The sequence below is a fragment of the Myxine glutinosa genome, chromosome 1 (assembly GCF_964187855.1).
Source record: "Myxine glutinosa chromosome 1, kmMyxGlut1.1, whole genome shotgun sequence".
Lineage (NCBI taxonomy): Eukaryota > Metazoa > Chordata > Myxini > Myxiniformes > Myxinidae > Myxine > Myxine glutinosa.
The window spans coordinates 3572105-3597235 of NC_136261.1; the positions used below are offsets into that span (position 1 = coordinate 3572105).

Below are 25131 nucleotides of genomic sequence, written 5' to 3' on the forward strand. Positions count from 1 at the left end.
AACAAAACAGCTCAGGTATTCTGACAAGCCCGTTTATCGGGCAGCAATATATATACACATTTATGCCGGGGCGTTTGCCCGGGAAAACCGAGACCGGGCATGCCCGGGTGTCAAGGGCGAGTCCTGGAAAGGTGAGTCTGGACATGCTCGGGCGTCCTGGACGCGGCCTGGGAAGTCGAGGCTGGGCGTGCCCGAGCGCTCTGGGCGAGCCCTGGAAAGGCGAGAGCGGGCATGCCCGGACGCTCTGGGCGAGCCCTGGAAAGGCGAGTCTGGACATGCCCGGGCGTCCTGGACGCGGCCTGGAAAGTCGAGGCTGGGCGTGCCCGGGCGCTCTGGGCAAGCCCTGGAAAGGCGAGAGCGGGCATGCCCGGGAAAGACGAGACCGGGCGTGCCCGGGAGGTTCGGGCGTGCCCGGGAACAGCGAGTCCAGGCATGCCCAGGAGAGGTGCGTCTGGACCCGTCCGGACGAGCCCGGCATGGCGATCGCGCCCTGGCCGCGTCCTGGCAGGTGCAAGGCGATTGTGTACATTCAGCGGGAACCGCTACACCATCATAATTCGACGCGGCACCCTAAAAAAACACCAACTGGACACAAAGATCATCAAAATCAGCCAATTTGTTCCTGAGATATGCCCTTGGGCCTGTTTGGTGGCGGCCATTTTGAAAAGGGCCCGAAAAAGGGCGTTCCGGGGCCCGAAAAATTCGGACCCTAAAATTTTCTGTTACTATGGTCCAAAATGATACCAAACCAGCAAAAAAATCAATTTTAGCACAAAGTTCCTACGGCACCCTGTTTTCGTACATTATCATACTGCACTATCCGAGGTCATCATCATCAGCGTTTTACGGCCATTTCCATGCTTGCAGGCGTAAGCCGTAATTCATCTCATGGCTGCTTCGCCCAAAGGCATATTTGAGGCATGTTTTTTGTGGCCGGATGCCCTTCCTGACACCACCACGGTATCAGGTGTAGACCTAGCCTTTGTCTAAAGAGACATTCCCTGCAGGGCAGCAGGGGGATTTGCAATCAGAGTTTCCTTCTCCGAGGTGGACTGCCTACCAAGGCTAAAGAGCTCCACGTACCCTGGTTGGATTGGTGGGTGTCACAGCAAGTCCTCACAGCAGAGGGCCATGCACACTACACCTCTCGGGTACCAACCTACTCAGAGATCCTCCAGACATTTAGCCAGTGCCCTCAAGGGCACCGTTACCATGGTGCACCATGAGGAGGTAGTCTGAAAGTCTTGGCAAGGGTAGAGGTTATGTACCGGAGGCCATGTAAGGAAGGGCTTACACAGTCTGCCTTATTTTTGCTCGCAGAGCCATCTGGCAGACATAGCTTAATGTAGCGAGTGGTAAGCACATCGCGCGCTACTACAGCACGAGACGTGCACACCTGCCCTGTGAAAATAAAGCACCACCAGGTCATGCCGGGTAAAAATCTGATACTTGAAAGCAGCTGAAGGGATTTAAATTAAACTTGGTACAAGTTTGTATGATGATGTGATAATGTGGGCAGAGGCATAATCTGTGGACGTCGAAGAGTGCGTTCGAGTTAATTGATGATGGACCGAGGTTATCATGACAGGTTATCTGTATGATCCTTTCCACAGGGTCTTGTCCCGTGTGTCTCATTGAATTTGCTGATGCTGGAGAGGACATCACAGTCCTGCCATGCAACCATTCTTACCACACAGCTTGTATCTCCATGTGGCTGCACAAGGTAGGAATGGCATGAGGATTTCAGGTGCCCCTAACACCTATGCTGGCATACTGGGGGTGTGAGTCCCAAACATAGATTTGATATTGTTTTGGAGAGGTACTAAACCTTTTGGGTGCTGATTGCCATGCTTCCCTGTTCCTTGTATTAGACATGTTCCTGTCCAGTTTGTCGTTTTGAGCTCCCAACCGATGATACCGAGTATGAAGAGACGAAGAAGGAGAAGGTGAGGCCTTCGGAGTGAGTTGGTAATGTCTGTTAGGGTGGCTTGTTACCTGTAGTACTTTGTTCATCTTTCACTGATCCACTTATAGATTTGATACCTACTGGAGACCGTGACGGAGGGACAATGTCAGCAGGAGATGCTGTGTCATCGAAAAATAAGGCATTTGGGGTTGTGAAGCCTCAGTCCTTGATGCCATTTCATAAACGACCAGCCTTCAGACCATGTGGAAATAATAATATTAACAACAATAACAAGAGTAACATCATTTGGCAATAATAACGACTAACGTAAGCCCCCGTCCCTCCCCGCCCTGGTCCAAACACACCTGGGCTCATGGTGAAAAGTGACCTCATGCTCTTGAAATTGGTGCAGCAAGCAGACAGGTACGCTACAAGGCCTTGAAGACCAATTACATTTTTGACCACCCACTGGTGTATCAAAAGTCCTGGAAAGGTACTGTATATGGTATTCAGTATTAATTTATTTTATGATGATAAAATGCTGCACTAATTGAAAATAATCTTGTCAGCAATGGATGTTGAGGTGAAATAAAATTTTAAAAATCCCCCAACTATCACTTTTTTAATTTGCATAGTTTTTTTTTGTTACATTTGGACAAGATCATGCCCAATATCATGCCCAAGATCATGCCCAATATCATGCCAAAGATCATGCCAAAGATCATGCCCAAGATCATGATCATGCCCAAGATCATGCCCAAGATCACGCCCAAGATCATGCCCAAGATCACGCCCAAGATCATGCCCAAGATCATGCCAAGATCATGCCAAGATCATGCCCAATATCACGCCCAATATCATGCCCAATATCATGCCCAAGATCATGCCCAATATCATGCCAAAGATCATGCCCAAGATCATGCCCAATATCATGCCCAAGATCATGCCCAAGATCATGCCCAAGATCATGCCCAAGATCACGCCCAAGATCATGCCCAAGATCACGCCCAAGATCATGCCCAAGATCATGCCCAAGATCATGCCAAGATCATGCCAAGATCATGCCCAAGATCACGCCCAAGATCACGCCCAATATCACGCCCAATATCACGCCCAAGATCACGCCCAAGATCACGCCCAATATCATGCCCAAGATCACGCCCAAGATCACGCCCAAGATCACGCCCAATATCACGCCCAAGATCACGCCCAAGATCACGCCCAATATCATGCCCAAGATCATGCCCAAGATCATGCCCAAATTTTGACATCAAGTTTTTGAAAAAAATTCCGGGTAAGCATGTCCCCAGACCCACCTGGAAAGGAGTCGTTTTCCTTTTTATCTCACCTGGAACGTAGCTCTGGGGAGCTTATGCGATGGCGCGTCCTCCGTCCGTCCGTCAGTCCGTAAACACTTGAAACTTCCTCCCTGATGGAATTGTGACCAAACTTGGCTAAAAAGATACTTGGTATGTTGTGACTAAAGTTTGTTCACGGCATTAAAAAGCTGGGGTCTAAGGGGGTCTACCGGGGTCAAAGTGGATCCAGGTTTGACCCCCCAAAATAGGAATTATGCTTTTTCCTCTGAAACTACACACACAATTTCGATGAAACTTTACCATAACCTTCATCACCTGTGATGTATCAACGTTTGTTCACGGTATTAGAAATATCAAGGTCTGAAGGTTGTGATACGTATTTTTTGTAGGTATTTTTATAGGTATTCTTTGGGGTATTTTTATAGGTATTCTTTGGGGTATTTTTATTGGTATACTTTGGGGTATTTTTATAGGTATTCTTTGGGGTATTTTATAGGTATTCTTTGGGGTATTTTTATAGGTATTCTTTGGGGTATTTTTATAGGTATTCTTTGGGGTATTTTTATAGGTATTCTTTGGGGTATTTTTTTGTTTCTATCTTTTTTCTTTTGTTTTTTTGGGGGTATTTTTTGTAATACCAAAATTAGTATTTTTTCTTTGTTTAAAGTCTTATGATCACTTTAGTATGATTCTACATGCTGCCCTGTCTCCTAGCAACCATTGAAATTAGTTTAACAATCCGTGACACTGTTTAAAATACCTTTAGTCTGTGTAGTACACTGATTTATTCTATGAGGTGAGTGCCCAGGGGTATTGTCCCTATTTTTTCAAACTTCTGCAGTTTCATCCATGCACTCCATTGATTGTACTTTTACAAACGCCTCATTTTGAGAGATATAGCTTGGGCATTGTTGATGATGGATGCAATGAGAACATGGTACTTCACCAAAATGGTTATGTTTGGAGTTATTCACACTTGCAAACTGAGAATAACGTTCCCCCCCCACCCCTCCATATGTTCTCCATCCCTTGTTTTTGCATCATTGCCAGGAAAGAGAGCGGCAGAGAGAGCACACGCGTCAATGCCTGCATGATTCCATGTATGGATAGTCTCCGTTATTGATCCTCATCATTCCGCTAAGGCACATTTGTTGATATATATACATATGCATACATTCATACAAACATATATATCACTCCAACGGCTCTCCCACACACCTGTCGCTCATCATCACATTTTTTCACCACAACCATGTCCACACTGCTCCTCCCAAAATCAAGTTTGTTAACCTCCGAAAGCCGACACTCTGTCTCACTTGATACACAACATAGCCCAAAGGTATGTGGACACCTGAACATCACACCCGTATGTGCTCGTCGAACATCTCATTCCAAAATCATGGGCATTAATATGAAGTTAATCCCCCCCCTCCCCTTCGAAGCTATAACAGCCTCCACTCTTCTGGGAAGGCTTTCCACTAGATGTACGAACATTGCTGTGGGGATTTGCTTCCATTCAGCCACAAGAGCATTAGTGAGGTCGGGACTGATGTTGCGCGATTAGGCCTGGCTCGCAGTCGGCGTTCCAATTCATCCCAAAGATGTTTGATGGGGTTGAGGTCAGGGCTCTGTGCAGGCCAGTCAAGTTCTTCCACACCGATCTCGACAAACCATTTCTGTATGGACTTCGCTTTGTGCATGGGGGCATTATATAAACCACCTTTAGAGGCCATTTTTCCCCGCAAAGCGGGGGTTGGCCTTTTTCGGGAACCGTGGTTGTTGTTGTTTTTTGGTCCCCTTTTTGAAGCAATGTTTTACAGCCGGATGCCTTTCCTGACGCCAACCCTTTTTGCCGCCTTTAACGATAAACAGGGAATTACCAGTGAACTGGTACTCAATTAGCCGACCTCGGAAGGATGACAGGCTGAGTCAACCCCCCTGGCGTTAATTCAGTAATCGACCGGGATTCAAACCCAGGATCCTTGGATCCTAAGCCGGCACCCTAGCCGCTAGCCCAACACCAGGGTTTGTCATTGTCATGCTGAAACAGGAAAGGGCCTTCTCCAAACTGTTGCCACAAAGTTGGAAGCACACAATCGTCTAGAATGTCGTTGTATGCTGTAGCGTTAAGATTTCACTTCACTGGAACTAAGGGGCCTAGCCGGAACCATGAAAAACAGCCCCAGACCATTATTCATCCTCCACCAAACTTTACAGTTGGCACTTTGCATTCGGGCAGGTAGCGTTCTCCTGGCATCTGCCAAACCCAGATTCGTCCGTGGGACTGCCAGATGGTGAAGTGTGATTCATCACCCAGAAAACGCGTTTCCACTGTTCCAGAGTCCAATGGCATGGTCATCTTAGGCTTGTGTGCGACTGCTCGGCCATGGAAACCCATTTCATGAAGCTCCCGACGAACAGTTGTTGTGCTGACGTTGCTTCCAGAGGCAGTTTGGAATTCGGTAGTGAGTGTTGCAACCGAGGACAGACGATTTTTACGTGCTACATGCTTCAGCACTCAGTGGTCCGGTTCTGTGAGCTTGTGTGGTCTACCACTTCGCAGCTGAGCTGTTGTTGCTCCGAGACGTTTCCACTTCACAATAACAACACTTACAGTTGATCGGGGCAGCTCTAGCAGGGCAGAAATTTGACGAAATGACTTGTTGGAAAGGTGGCATCCTATGATGGTGCCACGTTGAAAGTCACTGAGCTCTTCAGTACGGCCATTCTACTGCCAATGTTTGTCTATGGAGATTGCATGGCTGTGTGCCCTGATTTATATATACCTGTCAGCAATGGGTGTTGCTGAAACAGCCGAATCCACTAATTAGAAGGGTTGTCCGCATACTTTTGGTCATGTCGTGTATATTACAAAGCAATTGGCCTTGCTTTGCCAATAAACCTGAGGCTGAGACAGGTGCCTGTGTCAATTCATGGCTGTCCCTGCCTGTCCCTGGCTGTGCATTAAATAAACAAGGTGTATCACAGTCATGTACAGGTTGGCCAGTAACACATGTATGTGTCATAGTTTGCACAGCACAAATTAGGGGCTCAAAGGACGTTTTTTTCATATGGTGGTGCTGTACCCTCTCTCCTACTCCACCCCACACATTTACAGGTGCATGACTTGTGCATAATGAGACAAACATTTCAAACAATAATTTGCACATGATGTGGGTTCTATCGTATGAGTGTTACACATGTTACATGAGTAAAGAGGTTAAAAGTGAAGGTGTGTTACATGTATGAGTGAAGAGGTTAAAAACCAAAAAGGCATCCAAAATTTTGTGATGTGAAATACATGCATATTAATACAATTCATGTGGATTTACACAACAAACAAAACATGCATATTAATACAATTGATGTGGCTTTACACAAACAAACAAAACACATGCATATTCAGACAATTCATGTGGATTTACACAAACAAACAAAACACATGCATATTCAGACAATTCATGTGGATTTACACAAACAAACAAAACACATGCATATTTAGACAATTCATGTGGATTTACACAAACAAACAAAACATGCATATTCAGACAATTCATGTGGATTTACACAAACAAACAAAATGCGTGCATATTTAGACAATTCATGTGGATTTACACAAACAAACAAAACATGCATATTAATACAATTGATGTGGATTTACACAAACAAACAAAACATGCATATTAATACAATTGATGTGGCTTTACACAAACAAACAAAACACATGCATATTCAGACAATTCATGTGGATTTACACAAACAAACAAAACATGCATATTAATACAATTGATGTGGATTTACACAAACAAACAAAACATGCATATTAATACAATTGATGTGGCTTTACACAAACAAACAAAACACATGCATATTCAGACAATTCATGTGGATTTACACAAACAAACAAAACACATGCATATTCAGACAATTCATGTGGATTTACACAAACAAACAAAACACATGCATATTCAGACAATTCATGTGGATTTACACAAACAAACAAAACACATGCATATTCAGACAATTCATGTGGATTTACACAAACAAACAAAACACATGCATATTTAGACAATTCATGTGGATTTACACAAACAAACAAAACATGCATATTCAGACAATTCATGTGGATTTACACAAACAAACAAAACACGTGCATATTCAGATAATTTATGTGGATTTACACAAACAAACAAAATGCATGCATATTTAGACAATTCATGTGGATTTACACTAAAAACCAAAATGTGTGGATAGTTAGACAATTCATGTGGATTTACACAAACAAACAAAACATTCATATTTAGACAATTAATGTGGATTTACACAAGCAAACAAACCATGTGCATATTTAGACACGTGGTATGGATTTACACAAACAAACAGAACACGTGCATATTTGGACAATTCATGTGGATTTACACAAACAAACAAAACACGTGCATATTTAGACAATTCATGTGGATTTACACAAACAAACAAAACACGTGCATATTTAGACATTCATGTGGATTTACACAAACAAACAAAATGCGTGCATATTTAGACAATTCATGTGGATTTACACAAAGAAACAAAATGCGTGCATATTTAGACACGTGGTATGGATTTACACATGGGGATTGGGCATTGAGGAAGTTAGAAGTGGAGGAATGATTGATCAGAGTTGTGATGGCAATGTACAAAAGAGCGCGCACAGCTGTAAGGACGAAGGACGGGAACAGTGGTGAGTTTGAGGTGAAGGTGGGAGTGCATCAGGGGTCGTTACTAAGTCCACTACTATTTGTAGCTGTGATGGAGGTGCTGGCTCAGACCGTAAAGGAGGGTTTACCATGGGATTTGTTGTATGCAGATGATCTGGTGTTGATTGCAGAAAGTATGGATGGACTGAAGGAAAAGATGAACAAGTGGAAGGAATGTCTGGAGACAAAAGGTCTGAAGGTGAATATAGGAAAGACGAAGGTGATGGCAAGTGGTAAAGCATGTGGTGAGGTGGAAAGAACTGGGAAGTGGCCATGTGCTGTGTGCAGGAAGGGTGTCGGAGTGAACTCCATTCAATGTACAATGTGCGCTGAGTGGGTTCATCAAAAATGTAGTGGTCTGAGGGTCATTAACCAGTGTGGCAGCTACATTCAAATGTAAGGTGTGCACAGAGGGAGCTGCAGATGGAGGAAATGTTGAGTTGGATCTTGGAGACGGCATGAAGCTGGAAGGTGTGAAAACATTTTGCTACCTCGGAGACATGCTGAATGGAGAAGGTGGATCAGACTCAGCAACGGTTGCTGGAGTGAGATGTGCATGGAAGAAGTTTTGGGAACTGAGTGGCGTGCTGATGAGGAGGGGAGTGTCGTTGAAGCTGAAGGAAAAGGTGTATGCTGCATGTGTGAGAAGTGTTATGATTTATGGGAGTGAGACATGGGTCATGAATGTAGAGCAGCAACGAAGGCTGGAAAGGGTGGAAATGCGAATGGTTCGGTGGATGTGCAGAGTATCGTTGAGAGAGAGGAAGACAAATGATGAATTGCGAAAGATGATGGGAATAGAGCCTGTGATTGATGCTGTGAAGAGGAACAGGTTGAGATGCTTTCGTCATGTGTTGAGGAAGGATGAAAGTGACTGGTTGAGAAGAGTGATGGAAATGAATGTAGAAGGAAGTAGAGGACGGGGAAGACCGAAAAAGACTTGCCTAAAGATGGTGGAAGAAGAAATGCGGGCAAGGGGGTTAACAAGGAGAGATGCAGAAAATAGGGCAAAATGGAGAAGATTGTCATGGAGACCGCAAGGCTAACCCCCGCTCTAGCAGGGGAAATGGCCTTAAAATGCATGTTGTTGTTGTTGTTGTTGTTGTTGTATGGATTTACACAAACAAAACACGTGCATATTTAGATAATTCATGTGGATTTACAGTAACAAACAAAAAAAAGTGCATATTTTGACACATGGTGTGGATTTGCACAAACAAGCAAAACACATGCATATTTAGACATTTCATGTGGATTTACACAAACAAACAAAACACGTGCATATTTAGACACGTCGTGTGGATTTACACAAACAAGCAAAACACATGCATATTTTGACATTTCATGTGGATTTACACAAACAAACAAAACACATGCATATTTAGACATTTCATCTGGATTTACACAATCAAACAAAACGCATGCATATTTTGACAAATTGTGTGGATTTACACAAACAAACAAAAACATACATATTTCGACAAATTTTGTGGATTTACACAAACAAACAAAACACATGCATATTTCGACATTTCATGTGGATTTACACAAACAAACAAAACACATGCATATTTCGACATTTCATGTGGATTTACACAAACAAACAAAACACATGCACATTTGGAGAATTCATGTGGATTTACACAAACAAACAAAACATGCATGTAAATACAATTCATGTGGATTTACACAAACAAACAAAGAAAACATGTATATTTAGACAATTCATGTGGATTTACACAAACAAACAAAACATGCATATTTAGACAATACATGTGGATTTACACAAACAACCAAAACATGCATATTTAGACAATTCATGTCGATTTACACAAACAAACAAAACACGTGCATATTTAGACAATTCATGTGGATTTACACAAACAAACAAAACATGCATATTTAGACAATTCATGTGGATTTACACAAACAAACAAAACATGCATATTTAGACAATTCATGTGGATTTACACAAACAAACAAAACACGTGCATATTTAGGAAATTCATGTGGATTCACACAAACAAACAAAACATGCATATTTAGACATTTCATGTGGATTTACACAAACAAACAAAAACATACATATTTAGACAATTCATGTGGATTTACACAAACAAACAAAACACGTGCATATTTAGACAATTCTTGTCGATTTACACAACCTGCAAAACATGCATATTTAGGCAATTCATGTGGATTTACACAAACAAACAAAACACATGCATATTTAGACAATTCATGTGGATTTACACAAACAAACAAAACATGCATATTTAGACAATTCATGTGGATTTACACAAACAAACAAAACACGTGCATATTTCGAAAATTCATGTGGATTCACACAAACAAACAAAACGCATATTTAGACATTTCATGTGGATTTACACAAACAAACAAAAACATACATATTAAGACAATTCATGTGGATTTACACAAACAAACAAAACACGTGCATATTTAGACAATTCTTGTGGATTTACACAACAAGCAAAACATGCATATTTAGACAATTCATGTGGATTTACACAAACAAACAAAACACATGCATACTTGGACAATTCATGTGGATTTACACAAACAAACAAAACACGTGCATATTTAGGAAATTCATGTGGATTCACACAAACAAACAAAACATGCATATTTAGACATTTCATGTGGATTTACACAAACAAACAAAAACATACATATTTAGACAATTCATGTGGATTTTCACAAACAAACAAAACACGTGCATATTTGGACAATTCTTGTGGATTTACACAAGCAAAACATGCATATTTAGACAATTCATGTGGATCTACACAAACAAACAAAACACATGCAGACTTGGACAATTCATGTGGATTTACACAAACAAACAAAACACGTGCCTATTTAGACAATTTTTGTGGATTTACACAAGCAAAACATGCATATTTAGACAATTCATGTGGATTTACACAAACAAACAAAACATGCATATTTAGACAATTCATGTGGATTTACACAAACAAACAAAACACGTGAATATTTGGAAAATTCATGTGGATTTACACAAACAAACAAAACATGCATATTTAGACATTTCATGTGGATTTACACAAACAAACAAAAACATACATATTTAGACAATTCATGTTGATTTACACAAACAAACAAAACACGTGCATATTTCGACATTTCATGTGGATTTACACAAACAAACAAAACATGCATATTTAGACAATTCATGTGGATTTACACAAACAAACAAAACATGCATATTTAGACATTTCATGTGGATTTACACAAACAAACAAAAACATACATATTTAGACAATTCATGTTGATTTACACAAACAAACAAAACTGCACAATCATTGCCTTGTTTCAATCAAATGCGCCATGCCTTTCTCTTCCTTCATCCTGATTAATGGCCTCTCTTGTTTCACATCTTCATTACTATTGAAAATTGAACGAACGGTTTCTGGATCAAATAAACACCTTTTTCCCAAAATACAGTATTTACAGTGATTTTACTTTCTTTTCACAGAATATCACTTTGTGTGTTTGTTTGTATACAGACTCAAGGCTCATGGGTCATCTATCGGATTGAGCGGACCAGGATGCAACAGAACAAAAGGAACAGTAGAGAGCGAGAGGGAGAGAGAAACAGAGAGAGATACTAAGGATAAGATATGGGGAGACATGGACAAACAATGAATGTGGGGGGGGGGGGGGGTGGAGATGATGAATGGACTGGACAATACGGATACAGAAGGAAACTTTCAGGAAGGAAAACCGAAAATTTGGAAGGAGGGTTTGGGGTAGGGTGGGTTAACCAAGGTAGAAAATATCAGGGTTTTGTATGGTGGTGATCTGAGATTGTGGTGAACAGCTGTCTTAATGACCTGGAGGGAAGGACGAGATTGAAGAGAGTGTGGAAATTGAATCCACAGGTGGAAAAAGAGTAAATAACTAGATGGTATTTTTCGAATACTTACCCTGCGCAGTCAACTTGGTGTGAGCCAAGGGTTTTTTCTTTGATCCAATATGGCTGCCAGACCACGTGAGCGATTACATCATAAATTTATATTCTCTAATGTAATTGTTGCATAGATCACACTCAATAAATTTAAACTGCTCAGACTAAGCATTGTCCCTGTCAAATTATGACGTCATAATAAAGGCACCAATGACGTCAACGATAACAACACTTATACCCCATGCGGAGTTCTTTACAATGAGTCACATTTCATTTTTCGCTTTCAGAGATATGGAGGTGCAACGTTTTTCCAAGATGGCGTCCATACCACGTCACATATGACATCATGATCTATATACATATAAAAAAAGTGGTTTGTTTGTTTGTCTGCATGCGCTAATCTCCTGAACGGTGAAAGATAGGAGGAAACCTCTGAAACAAAAAATGTCGGAATGGGCCCCGGGAAGGTTATAGGCTAGGTGGCGAGGCCGGTCGAGGCCCACCTCGGCCGGGCTGGGCCCATTTCGCAATTAAAAGCTGAGCTGAATTATAGTAGTCAATCTTCTACGGACGCGAGTAAAAGCTGAATTATAGTAGTAAATTCATTCAAAAAGAACTAAAAATGGCGGGACGGGCCCCGGGAAGGTTATAGGTTAGGTGACGAGGCCAGTCGATGCCGCCTACGCTGGGCTGGGCCCATTTCACAATTAAAAGCTGAGCTGAATTATAGTAGTCAATCTTCTACGGCCACGAGTAAAAGCTGAATTGTAGTAGTAAATTCATTTTTTTTAAACCCGGGCAACGCCGGGTGCTTTCGGCTATTTATGAAGAAAAATTCTCCAGGTGAGGCGCACGAATAGTATAATTTTGTGTCAATCTGACCAACGGTTACGGAGAAAATGTATTTTAAAAATGCAGACACACGTACGAATGCCTAACCCTTGTTTTAGTTTCGGGAGCGCAGGGTAATAATTGGAGGTAAGCAGTTATTCTGGATTTAGGAAGTTTCACCTGAAAGGGGTTGATGGTGGACCATGTGCACTCCACAGACACCTGCGGGGACAGAGACAAAGCATGGAAAGAGCAAAGAGTGCAAGACCATGAAAGATGCGGTAAAACCACAGAGAGGCTAAGGGACCTGTCTGCGATGCCCAAGTGATAGACCTCGAGTGACGCATTGATCTAGATGGATGGAGCCAAATGTTACCTCGAGTGACACATTGATCTAGATGGATGGAGCCAAACGTTACCTCCAGTGACACAACCAGACGGACGGAGGCAAACGTTACCTCGAGTGACACATCTACACGACGGAGCCAAACGTTACCTCGAGTGACACATTGATCCTTATGGATGGAGCCAAACGTTACCTCCAGTGACACATCTGGTTGGACGGAGCCAAATGTTACCTCCAGTGACACATCCAGACGGACGGAGCCAAACGCTCCTTCGAGTGACACATCGACACGGACGGAGCCAAAAGTTACCTCGAGTGACACATCTACACGGACGGAGCCAAATGTTACCTCAAGTAACCCATCTACATGGACGGAGCGAAACGTTACCTCGAGTGACACATCGACACGGACGGAGCCAAACGTTACCTCGAGTGACACAATACACGGATGGAGCCAAACGTTACCTCGAGTGACACATCTAGTCGAACGGAGCCAAACGTTACCTCGAGTGACACACCGGGCTGCCATATTTATAAGGCTTTTTTGTGGGTTTTTTATGAGCACTTCGTTAATCATCTTCAAAAAGGATGTTACAACACACCCAAACATGCCGTTTTCATCATTACAATCTGTTGGAGGTCCAGGTGTATGCATGCAAAGTTTGGGGGCACTATGTTTCATGGTTTTGGAGTAATGGAGGAGACTGACAGACAGACACTGCCTTTTATTATTATAGATTTACCTGCTGTATATATTAGGTTTTTACCTGGTGTTTATATTCGGTTTTTACATTGTGTATATTGTCGTGTTCCCGGGGGATTAAGATCCTCCAAGGTAACGGGTGGCCGATCGAGCTTTACACTCCGAGGTGTTCAATCCAACTATGGCGGTGTTAATACGCATGGGGAATGAAAGCAGCGAAGGGTAGTGAAGCTATCTGCACGGATTCCACTGGATGTCTACGAACCACGCTGATCAAATCAAACCGACATGTAATTATAATGCAACAATAAAAGGGTTTTAATAAAATAAATTCCAGGAAACAAGAAAATGCACAGTAAACTAATATTCCTAAATGAAGCGCTCTCACACGGACCCATATACAACACAAGGGGAAATATAATTGAAAGTAACAAATGTGTTTGTTTGTGTACTCAGCTTAGTGCGGCTCTTGAACGCCGTCTGACTGAGCGCAGGAACAAACACGCCTTGGTGCGAAGTCCGTGAGCGGGAAAGAGGCCTTGGCGCGCAGTTCGTTCACTCCAGCCGCCGAGCGCGAAGTGAGCATGCCGCGCTCATCTTTGCCGTCTGCTCCACACAGCAACGCGGTTTCTCAGCGCACCCAGTCGCGGCACAGCTCGCACCAACGAGCCAGGGAAAGGAAAATGCGGCCTCTCGCACCGATCGCTGGACCAAGAAGAGACAATGTACGAATGCGTCTGCCTTCCACGAACACCAGGAACTGAGCAAGGACGTGCGGCTGCTCGTTCTGAAACCCCGAACCAAAGAGCGACAATGCGCGAATGTCCTTTCTCAACTTGGGACCCAAAGAGAGTAAATGCGACTGTTCGCAATGAGAACTCAGCTCAAGAAAGAAAATGCCGGGACCCAAGTCTTTTGTTCCCAGGGTTCTTACGTCATCCGACGACGTCCATGTGTTCTCCAATCAGCGAGTCCATCTCCTCGCTCTATGGTACCGGACGAATCACTACCCTGTGGGGCGGGACCCCACGCCCTGCCTGCTTGGTGTTGCGATGTGGTGGGTGGCGGCACCAGCAGTATTTCAATGTCCTGGGTCCGGTTACTTTTATTTGGTGTTATAATTACGCGCCCATTGCTTGGCGGGTAATGTGTGTGCGGTGCATTGTCATAAGGAACAGAGGAGAAATCACAGAGGCAATTTACATACAGGGGATTTACCCTTAACCCCTGCCTAATTAACATAACCCCACCCCTCGCCATGAGGACAAAGATACGCTCTAACACGACATCCGGTCTAACGAATGCCTACTTAGTTACAGGTTTCTTCTTCTTTGCCATGACATTCGGAGCACACTACCCTATACAATCCTACCTGGCCTTATAAGGTAATCCATTGCCTACCCCCTCACAAACGTAAGAATATATTCGGTTTTTACCTGGTGTATAATATTCGGTTTTTACCACTGATCTCTATAATAACTGGATGGGCGGAGACGCCTCATTGGATGATGCAAAACCGCCGCCATCTTGGAACCCCCAAAAAGAGCGATGCCTTGTACTAACTATACGATGACCGTCACCAAACACTGCACGCAAATGACAATAACTATTATTATAATAAACATAAAAGATATATAATATGATGTTTTATATAGCACTTGAATCATACTTGAATATCAAAACGCTTTGGAAGGATAAATTTTAGGCTTTTAGTGAGAACTGTCCAACTCACTTTGCGGATGTTCATTAGCAACGCATTCAAATACGTGTTTCATAACAGAACCAGTGCTATATTAAAACATAAATTGCACCTACTTCATATGGTGTATATAGTGTATAATAGTTATGGTTACTATAGGTTGTTTGTTCTTGCCAACTCCAGGTTATCCTCATTAATAATTGTCTAAGTTTCAGTTAAATGAGGAGGTGCATTTTGGTTTCTATTCAGCGTCAGATATCTGAAAATTTATCATAATGATGTATACATGGATTGAGAAGATGTTGTTATTCAGTGTATCCGAAGTGAATTACAAGGTTAAGTTCAGCTTAAAACGCCATTCAAACAAGCATTTTAACATACTTTTGAACAATCTTGGAAAATGCAGCAACAAAACGTAATTATTATTTATAACAAATTTATTGTATTTTTTTTTTTTTTTTTTTTTTGTATACAAGATCGAGGCTCGTGAAAGAGCTAACATTAATCACACAAAAAGACAAACCGACACACAAAACACAAAAAACAAGGGGAGCGGCAGACAAGATGGGGAGAGAGGGGGAAGGACACAAAAGAGAGGGGGAAGAGGGGGAAGGACACAAACACAACATTTGAGAGCAGGGACATCGGGAGGACTTGGGGGGAGGTGGGAGAGGATTAAAACATATGAACACTGCAAGGACTCTGGGGTGAATTACCGGGGGTAGAAAAGATCAAGGTTTTCGATGGGGGAAGATAAGAGATGGTGGTGAACAGCTGTTTTAAAGACCTGGAGGGAGGAGTGGGATTGAAGGGAGTGGGGGAGTTTGTTCCAGAGGCGGGAGAAAAGGGGAATGAAAGAGTGAAGGTGAGCAGAGAGCCTAGACTTTGGCAGTTTAACCATAAGAGGGTTGCAGGCAGATCTTGTGCGACCTGAAGGAATATTGGGGGGACAGAGCACAGAGAGAGCTGGGGGAGCAAGGCCGGAGAGGAGTCGGTAGAAGACAGAAAGACCACCAACCTGCCTGCGGTGAGTGAGTGAAAGGCCCTCGGCGTTGACTACATCGCAGGAGATTCCAATGATTCTGAAAGCTTTGGCCTCAACAGCGTGAAGCCGAGCAAGGTGTGAGGCAGGAGCACCAGCCCAGAGGGGGGAACAGTATTCCATTGAGCTGCGGATGAAAGCCTTGTATGTGGTGAGGAGCTCAGGTGTGCCAAGGAAGGACTTCGCACGACGGAGGATGCCCAGTCGGCGACTGGCTTTGGAGGCCAGCTTGGAAATGTGGTTTTCCCAAGAAAGATCATGGCAGATAGTGAGACCCAAAAGCTTGAGCGACAGAACTTCTTGGAGAGGATTGTTGAGAAAGTAGATGGGAGGGTTGTCCAGTCGGTCCTTTCGGAGAGACATTGTAAGAGTGTGAGATTTGTCAGGATTGAAAGACATGTTCCACTTGTTTGACCAGTCTGTGATTTTGTCCAGGTCTGCAGAGAGTGAGGAGGCTGCAGACTGCCGATCTGAGGGATGAGGAATGGAGCGACAGAGAGTAGAGTCGTCAGCAAAGAGATAGAGAGGATTTTCAAGAGAGTCAGAGAGATCATTGATGAAGACCAGAAAAAGCACAGGGCCCAGAACACTACCTTGGGGAACTCCAGCCTGAACAGGAAGAGGAGATGAGAGAAACCCATTCAGGGCCACACGTTGACTACGACCAGAGAGGAAGTCCGCCAGCCATGCGTGGAGATTTCCATGGATACCAAAGGAGGAGAGTTTGGAGAGCAGAGCAGGGTGCCAGACCGTATCGAAGGCATGTGAAATGTCAAGGGAGACAGCTCTAATTTCCTGTTTGGCGTTGAGGACCTCCATCCATTGTTGAGAAAGCAGAAGCAGCATGTCCAGAGTAGAGTGACCAGGTCTGAAACCAAATTGATGATCAGAGATCAAGCCATTGGAGAAGAGGAAAGATTTAATATCTGAAGCAATGATGGATTCCATGACTTTGCTGATAATTGGGAGAAGGCTGATTGGTCTGTAGTTGCTGGGATCTGTTTTTGCACCTTTTTTGTGCAAAGCGGTGATGTTGGCTGATTTCCAAGCAGATGGCAGATGACCTTGAGCAAAAGAGAGGGTGAAGAGAACAGAAAGAGGGAGTGAAAGAGCAGAAGAACATGATTTTAGGACCCGTGGGCTGATGCCGTCAGGACCAGTTGCAGAATCAGAGTCGAGGGTTGACAGAAACTTTTCCACCGTGTCAGGAGGAAAGGACACAGAGTCCAGGAGCAGCTGGGTACGACTGGGTACGGTGGGTGCAGAGAGGGATGGGTTTGGGACACAAGATTTAGAGGCAAACACAGTATGATTTATTGTGCAAAAGAATTTGTCTTGTAGATATAGTACCAATACATCAAGAGCGAGATTCCAACAATTACAAAATGAAACAAAGTAATTACAAAACACATGTATAGGAATTATTAATAAATTTGGCAAGATGCAACTTTCACTGAAACAATAATAACAAACCCAAATATTTGTGCAAATAAAAATTACATGTGCAAAAATGATGTCACGATATTAACTAGGTAAGTAATAACAAACATATACAACATCCATGTCACATTTGACAGTATATAAACAGGACTTGTGGACATTAATGTTCCACAAAATACTGAAGTTCACAATGATGAACACTACATGGACGCAAACCACTGATCTCTATAGTTATTATAGAGATCAGTGCACAAAACACACAACTAGATTCAATTCACTGATGCTTGAACAGCACTAATCTTGACATTTGCTTTCGCACTTTATCACCAGTAATAATTTCTGTGTGTTCTTTTCCCATGTGGAAAAGCTTTATTTTGCTGTAGCAGGATGAAGCCATGGTCATCAGCTTGTGGATGTGGTTGTCTTCCACTGCTGTATCGAACTGCTGCGAATGGAGATCAGGAAAAAGATTCATTGCAGATGAGTTTTTTAGTACACTCCTTGCCACTGCGGAACAGATTCCTTGACCTTGTGGAAGTTTTCCATCCGATATTTTCATCATACGTTGAAAACATTTCTCAGTTTCCATGCATACGGAGACGATGCTTGAGGATGCCTTCTCCAGGCCTCCACGGTCCTCCATGGCCACAAACTGGTGGCTCTCTCCATTGATAGCACCCAATGCTTTCGTGCACTGCATGCAACGTGTTCTTTTCCGCATCATGCGCACCACAAAACCAGCAATGTAGTTGACAGCAGCTTCTTTGTACTCTGACACCTCCTCAAAATTCGGTGTATCTGCATAATCATGTTCATCTGCAGTGGGATCTCTGATGAGCAGGTCATATTTTCTTGCCACGTTAACTGTGGATTGCGATACGTTGTCAATGTGGAGAACATCAGTTCTGTCCAAGATTGCACAATTTCCTGTTCCGTTCTTGACTGCATGTCGGACCAGAAGGCGCTTATACGCCGCCTTGAACTGTCTCGCTGTGGGATTGTTGTTGAAGCCACCTCGTGCCCGTACAGCTGCAAAGAATAGTTCGATGTGATCCTGACTGAATTTGTATGTCAGGAGATATGTCAGAGGGGCATTTGGTGAATCAACAAGTTCAGAGAACAAGTTGATTGTGCTCTCCATGCTAACAATAAAACCAATGAACCCTGTCTTCCGAGGACCGAGATGCATCGGAGAGCCTGATCTATCTTTCAGACTGAGGAGGAATTTTTTGGCTCCTTCCATTATTTTCCACCATCTGTCTTTGTTGGTTTTCCTCATAGGTGCTTTGAAGCCTTTCCCAAGGGGATTTCTGCTGTTCAACACATCAAAGGCACTGTCGATGTGCCTGATAAATTCCACTGTCGCTTCACATCCCTTGAACTGTGGCAGTTGGAGACCCTCATTGCAGTATTGCAATGCATCAGCAACACTGGCACTGAAAACTTGCGCAGTGAGATTTACCTTCATCTTCTGCTTCTTCCACTGTATGTGAGCACTCCTCAGTTTATTTCCAAGACGAAGTCCTTCGGATTTTTGGAGAGCGTTCAACTCTTCAATGTACTGCCACCTTACAGTCCTGCAATCACTGGTCTGGAAAAGTCCACCGTCTGCCAATGCATTCCGCAACAGCTTCAACATGTGGCAGGCATCCAGAATCACATGCTTGTTTGGGTTGGATCAGCTGGATGGGCGAAAGATGGATCCAATGCAGTGACATCGATTTTTGCACCCAAACAACGCATCATGGCCAGGTGACAAGAAGGTCCATCACATGTAAGCGAGACGGCTCGAACACCTGCCTCATGTAGACGGTGAAAGCATTCCGTGACAACATTAGCGCGGTGCTCGCCATTCATGGCAACTATGAGGAAATATCCCAAGGGTATTTTCCAAGATTCATTCACCGATACGGCCATGAACACCAGAGCATCTCTTGCCACCGGTGTAGAATCATCAAATTTCCCACTACCGATGTCGACATATCCATGGTATCTTCCATTGGCGAATTCAACATGCTTGCGAATTGCAATCTCATCAAACATGATGGCACACACAACCTCCTTCCCTTGGCTTGCGTAGTCTTTGGCGCGCATTTGTAGGGCATTAAATGCAGCCTTGGTGAAACCTGGATCTCCTTCGATGCCCTTGTACCATGACCTAATTTGACGTGGATGTGGCAAGGCCAAATCAAAAGACTCTCTCACATAGTCATATGCTTTACTGGAGTAAAACTGAAGAGTCATAGCAAATGATCTTAGTTCCTCTGGATAGGATGCAGATTTATTCGTATTGCTCAGAATTCTCTTCATGACTTCTTTTGGAATACCACTGAATGTTGTCTCCAACATTTCCGCACAATTTGTGGTGATCAAGTTCTTATCACGCAAAGATGTCACAACCACACTCATATCATTCACTTTTTGCAACAAACGCCTTGTTTTCTGCTTTTCAAGTTTTAGTTTCTTATTGCAACTTTGCAGCTGAGCACTGGCGTCATCCAATTTGTGTTTCAATTTTCTTGGAGATGCCATCGTGGCATAGGAGTGGTCTTGGTGGCACATGGACTCAGATGTTGGATCAGGTCGAGTGGACTCTGTGCTGGAGCCTGGTTCAGTGGTGCAGTCGTTCCTGACTTTGGTGTGTCTGCGAGTTGTAGCTTTCTGGAAATTAAATATTAAAAATAATTATATTCCAGTATATATCTATCCAGAACAACTTTACAAATGCTCTGGTGCTTTATAATACGAGCTGTACGAGATCAGGATCTCAAAAAACCTTAGAATCACATTTTGCGTAATATCTCAGGAACTAATTGACATAGAAACACAAGGCTGATTGCGTTGGAATCGTCTCAAGAAGGCATCCTGAGACTGCTGAATTCACATCGTCTTGTGTAATGCAGTGAAATCGATAGTAATTACATCAGCTAACATCAAATGACAAAAGACATGAAACTTAATTTGTTGTTGAAAATGTACTCATGAGATCATGACATTTGCATTTACCTTCTGAAGGTGGTCAGGAAATCCAAAAATGGTGGGAACTGCATTTGGCCTCAGACGAACTGTTTGACCAGTCCTGTCAAAACTGTCGTCTGTGAAATGGTCGGAACAGAGACGTGATCTTGAATTAGGTAGCCACTTGTCCCTCTTTGTGTTCAACACCCACCTCCGTAGCCTTTCTGGATCAGAGTGTGGGAACCTGCATGCCAAATACATTCCGTTAACGTCATCCTTGCATTGGTTGACAGATGTTGTCATGAAATATAACAATAGTCGGTCATGATAAAATGAAAATGGGAATTCCCACACAGGGAGAACAAAATTTACTATAAACAATACTTGTCGGTTGACATAAAAATAAAAGTAAAATTTGAAATTATAGTCTGTGTTTTTGTTTGTTGCTAGGCCAAAATTATTTTGTTCTTTGCCTGATTATCAACAGCAGTTCTGCGAGTTGAAGATCTGTTATAACAAGTTAGAACAGACCAGGGATAAACCCATGCAATTAAATATTTCCTGCTCTAATATGTGCCTCTGTACGCTGATACATTGAGATCACTGTCAACGAGTCATTCCACAAATGAATAAACAGTCAACAATTACATTTTAGTGCATAAATTATACAATTGCTGGTCAACGTAGTCCTAGCGAACTAGCAGACCCGGGCAATGTCACTGTGCAGGTTAATATTTCATCAATGACAATTCACAATATGCGGTCCGCTAGGGCTACGTGAGCCTGACGACAAGGCCCGACAGACATTGAAAATCAAAGTCATGAAGAAAAAATTTAAAACTTACTGATGGAAAGTCACTCCTTTCTCTCTTTTGTTGCGCTCATCGCGGTTTGTGCAACCAAACGAAACGCACGCAGGCATCCTGTCGCTTGTCACAATAAAATCCTTAAAAGAGTTGATTTGCAATCCAAAATTACTATAAATATCTAGCTTTTATGGCAGTGTAGCGGCTACCGCTGGGTTTTCACAATCGCCTTGCACCTATCAAGGACGCGGAGCGATCACCATGCCGGGCTCGTCCAGGACGCCCGGGCAGGCCCGCGCTCAACTTGCCAGGCCTCGGTCGGGACGCCCGGGCATGCCCGGGCATGCCCGGGCAGGCTCGCCCTCAACTTGCCAGGCCGCAGCCAGGACGCTGGGCCACGCCCCCTCTCGCCTTTCCTGGGCAAACGCTCCGGGATAATATGTATATATATTGCTGCCCGATAAACGGGCTTTTCAGAGTGCCTGAGTGTTTGGTTTGATTAAAGCAACTCGGATGAATTCCAGCTTTTTGTCGCGTCCATTCTTCCGATCGACGTGGGAGCCCCAGCTCCTTCATTGGTGACCTACCGACATGGACACGGCAGTCGCCCTTAAACTGCCTACCTTCTGGGAGGCTCACGCGGCGGTTTGGTTCGCACAGGCGGATTCCCTGTTCGCCCTGCGAGGCATCACGGCCGACGACACCCGCTTCCACCATGTGGTAGCAGCGCTCGGTTCGGCCACCGCGGCCCGCGCCCTGAGCCTCCTCGAGAGCCCGCCAGCCGCTGACAAATACGGCGCGATTACAAAGCTTCTCCTCGACGCTTTCGCCCTCCCATCGGCGGAGCGCGCACGGCGCCTGCTCGACCTGCCCGAGCTCGGCGACACGCGCCCTTCCGAGCGAATGGACTACATGCTTTCACTGCTCGGCGAGCACTCTCCGGCATTCCTGTTCCGGGAGCTGTTCCTCCGTCAGCTGCCTAACCCGGTACGCCTCGCCCTGGCAAGCACGACAATCACAGATCCCCGGGCCCTTGCCAGAGAAGTCGACAAGATCTCCGCCGCAGGACAGCGCATCGCAGCGGCGACATGGGACCCACCGCCGTCCGACGCAACACCCATGGCGCCCAAGCACCCGGCACGGTCGACGACCGAACTGCCGACGCAATTGGCGGCCGCTACACCGAGCCGACCACCTCCAGCACGACGACCGGGGCATCCACCTTACCAAGCGTGGTGTTACTATCATGCCAGGTTCGGACAGAAGGCCCGGACATGCCGACTCCCGTGCACCTTCGGCAGGCCGGGAAACGGCCGGGCCGGCGTTCATTACCAGCCATGAGCGCCGGCCACACGGGCAACTTACTGTTCATCACGGATAAAGCGTCCGGACGGCGCTTCCTGTGCGACACTGGCGCCCAACTGAGCGTCATACCCGCCTCTGACCAGGACAGGCAATCCGCGGTTTGCGGCCCCTCCTTGGTTGCGGCCAACGGATCGACCATCTGCACCTTCGGCCCGCGCAACGTCACCCTCTGCTTCGGCGGCCAACGCTTTGCTTGGACGTTTGTAACCGCAAACGTGCCCATGGCTCTGCTAGGCGCCGACTTCCTCTGCGCACACGGACTGCTGGTGGACGTCCAACGGCGTCGTTTAATCAACGCCGAAACCTTCAGCTCCCTGGTATGCACATTGAGCAGCTCCGCGCCGACCGAGCTGGCATGCGCCATCCCGGCGGCGAACGAGTTTGCTCGCCTGCTCACGGAGTTCCCGGCCCTCACGCGGCCGACGTTTTCGGCCGTCGCAGTACGGCATGGGATCGAGCACCACATACCAACCACGGGCCCGCCGGTCTACGCCAGGGCCCGCCGCCTCGACCCAGCCAAGCTCGCCGTGGCGAAGGCCGAATTCGACGCGTTGGAGCACCTCGGCATCGTGCGGCACTCCGATAGCGTGTGGGCCTCGCCACTGCACATCGTGCCAAAGCCGGGGGGTGGATGGCGCCCGTGTGGCGACTACCGCCGTCTCAATGACGCTACCACCCCCGACAGGTACCCGATCCCGCATATCCAAGACTTCGCCGCCCGTCTGGCGGGACGGGTCATTTTTTCGAAAATTGATTTCATACGGGGATATCATCAGGTACCTGTCAGGGCGGCCGACGTCCCTAAAACGGCAGTCATCACGCCGTTCGGCTTATTCGAATTCTTGCGGATGCCGTTTGGTCTCAAGAACGCGGCTCAGGCGTTCCAGCGCTTGATGGACGGCGTGCTGCGTGACCTGCCGTTCCTTTTCGTTTACCTGGACGACATCCTCGTCGCCAGCACGTCCCGGGCCGAGCACCTCCTCCACCTCCGAACACTGTTCGGGCGCCTCAGCGAGCACGGCCTCATCGTCAACCCGGCCAAATGCCACTTCGGCACGACGGCCGTTGATTTTTTGGGCCACCACATCACCAAGAACGGGGCCGTGCCGCTGCCAACCAAGGTCGAGGCCATCACCACGTTCCCGCGTCCCCGCACCATAAAGGCCCTGCAGGAATTCCTGGGAATGGTGAATTTTTATCACCGCTTCGTGCCCCGCGCTGCTCAACTCATGCGGCCCCTCTACGAAGCCCTCCGGGGCAAGCCGGCCAAGCACGACATCGCCTGGTCCGCAGCAATGGATGCGGCCTTCCAAAGCTCAAAGCGGGCCCTCGCCGACGCAACACTGCTCGCTCACCCGGTGCTCAACGCTCCCATCGCCCTCACCACGGATGCCTCCGACTACGCGGTGGGCGCCGTACATGAGCAATGGGTGAACGGGGTTTGGCAGCCACTCGCTTTTTTCAGCCGGCAGCTCCGGCCGAACGAGCTCAAATACAGCACGTTTGACCGGGAGCTCCTTGGTCTACACCTGGCCGTCCGCCATTTCCGCCACCTCCTGGAGGGCCGACCTTTCACGGCGTTCGTCGACCACAAGCCGTTGGTTTACGCCATGGCCAAGGTCACGGAGCCGTGGTCGGCCCGCCAACAGCGCCACCTCTCCGCCGTGTCGGAGTTTACCACGGACATCCGGCACGTCGCCGGCAAAAACAACGCCGTGGCCGACTGTCTTTCCCGGGCCAGCGCGAACGCGGTCCACCTGGGCGTGGACTTTGCGCTTATGGCGGCGGACCAAACCACCGACACCACAGTGCAAGCCCTCCGGGCGGCGGACACGGGCCTCCGCCTGGCCGACATCCCCTTCGCGGACACTGTCCTGCTCTGCGACGTCTCCCAAGGCCAGCCTCGCCCCATCGTGCCCGTCACCTGGCAACGCCGCATCTTCGCCTCCCTCCACGGCCTTTCCCACCCGGGCCGGAAAGCTTCCCAGAAGCTGGTGTCGGCGCGATTCGTCTGGCACGGCCTTC

General features: G+C 45.7%; 1 protein-coding gene across 2 annotated transcripts in view; it reads left to right on the forward strand.

The window, feature by feature from the left end:
- The window catches only part of LOC137420827 (uncharacterized), a 137144-nt gene that overhangs the window by 34809 nt on the left and 77204 nt on the right, over nucleotides 1-25131 (forward strand). For both annotated transcript variants that reach the window (XM_068106260.2, XM_068106252.2), the window contains exons 4-6: nucleotides 1614-1723; nucleotides 1872-1946; nucleotides 4276-4325. In XM_068106260.2, the coding sequence (XP_067962361.2) occupies nucleotides 1614-1723; nucleotides 1872-1946; nucleotides 4276-4325 (235 nt within the window). The remainder of the gene's footprint in view (nucleotides 1-1613; nucleotides 1724-1871; nucleotides 1947-4275; nucleotides 4326-25131) is intronic.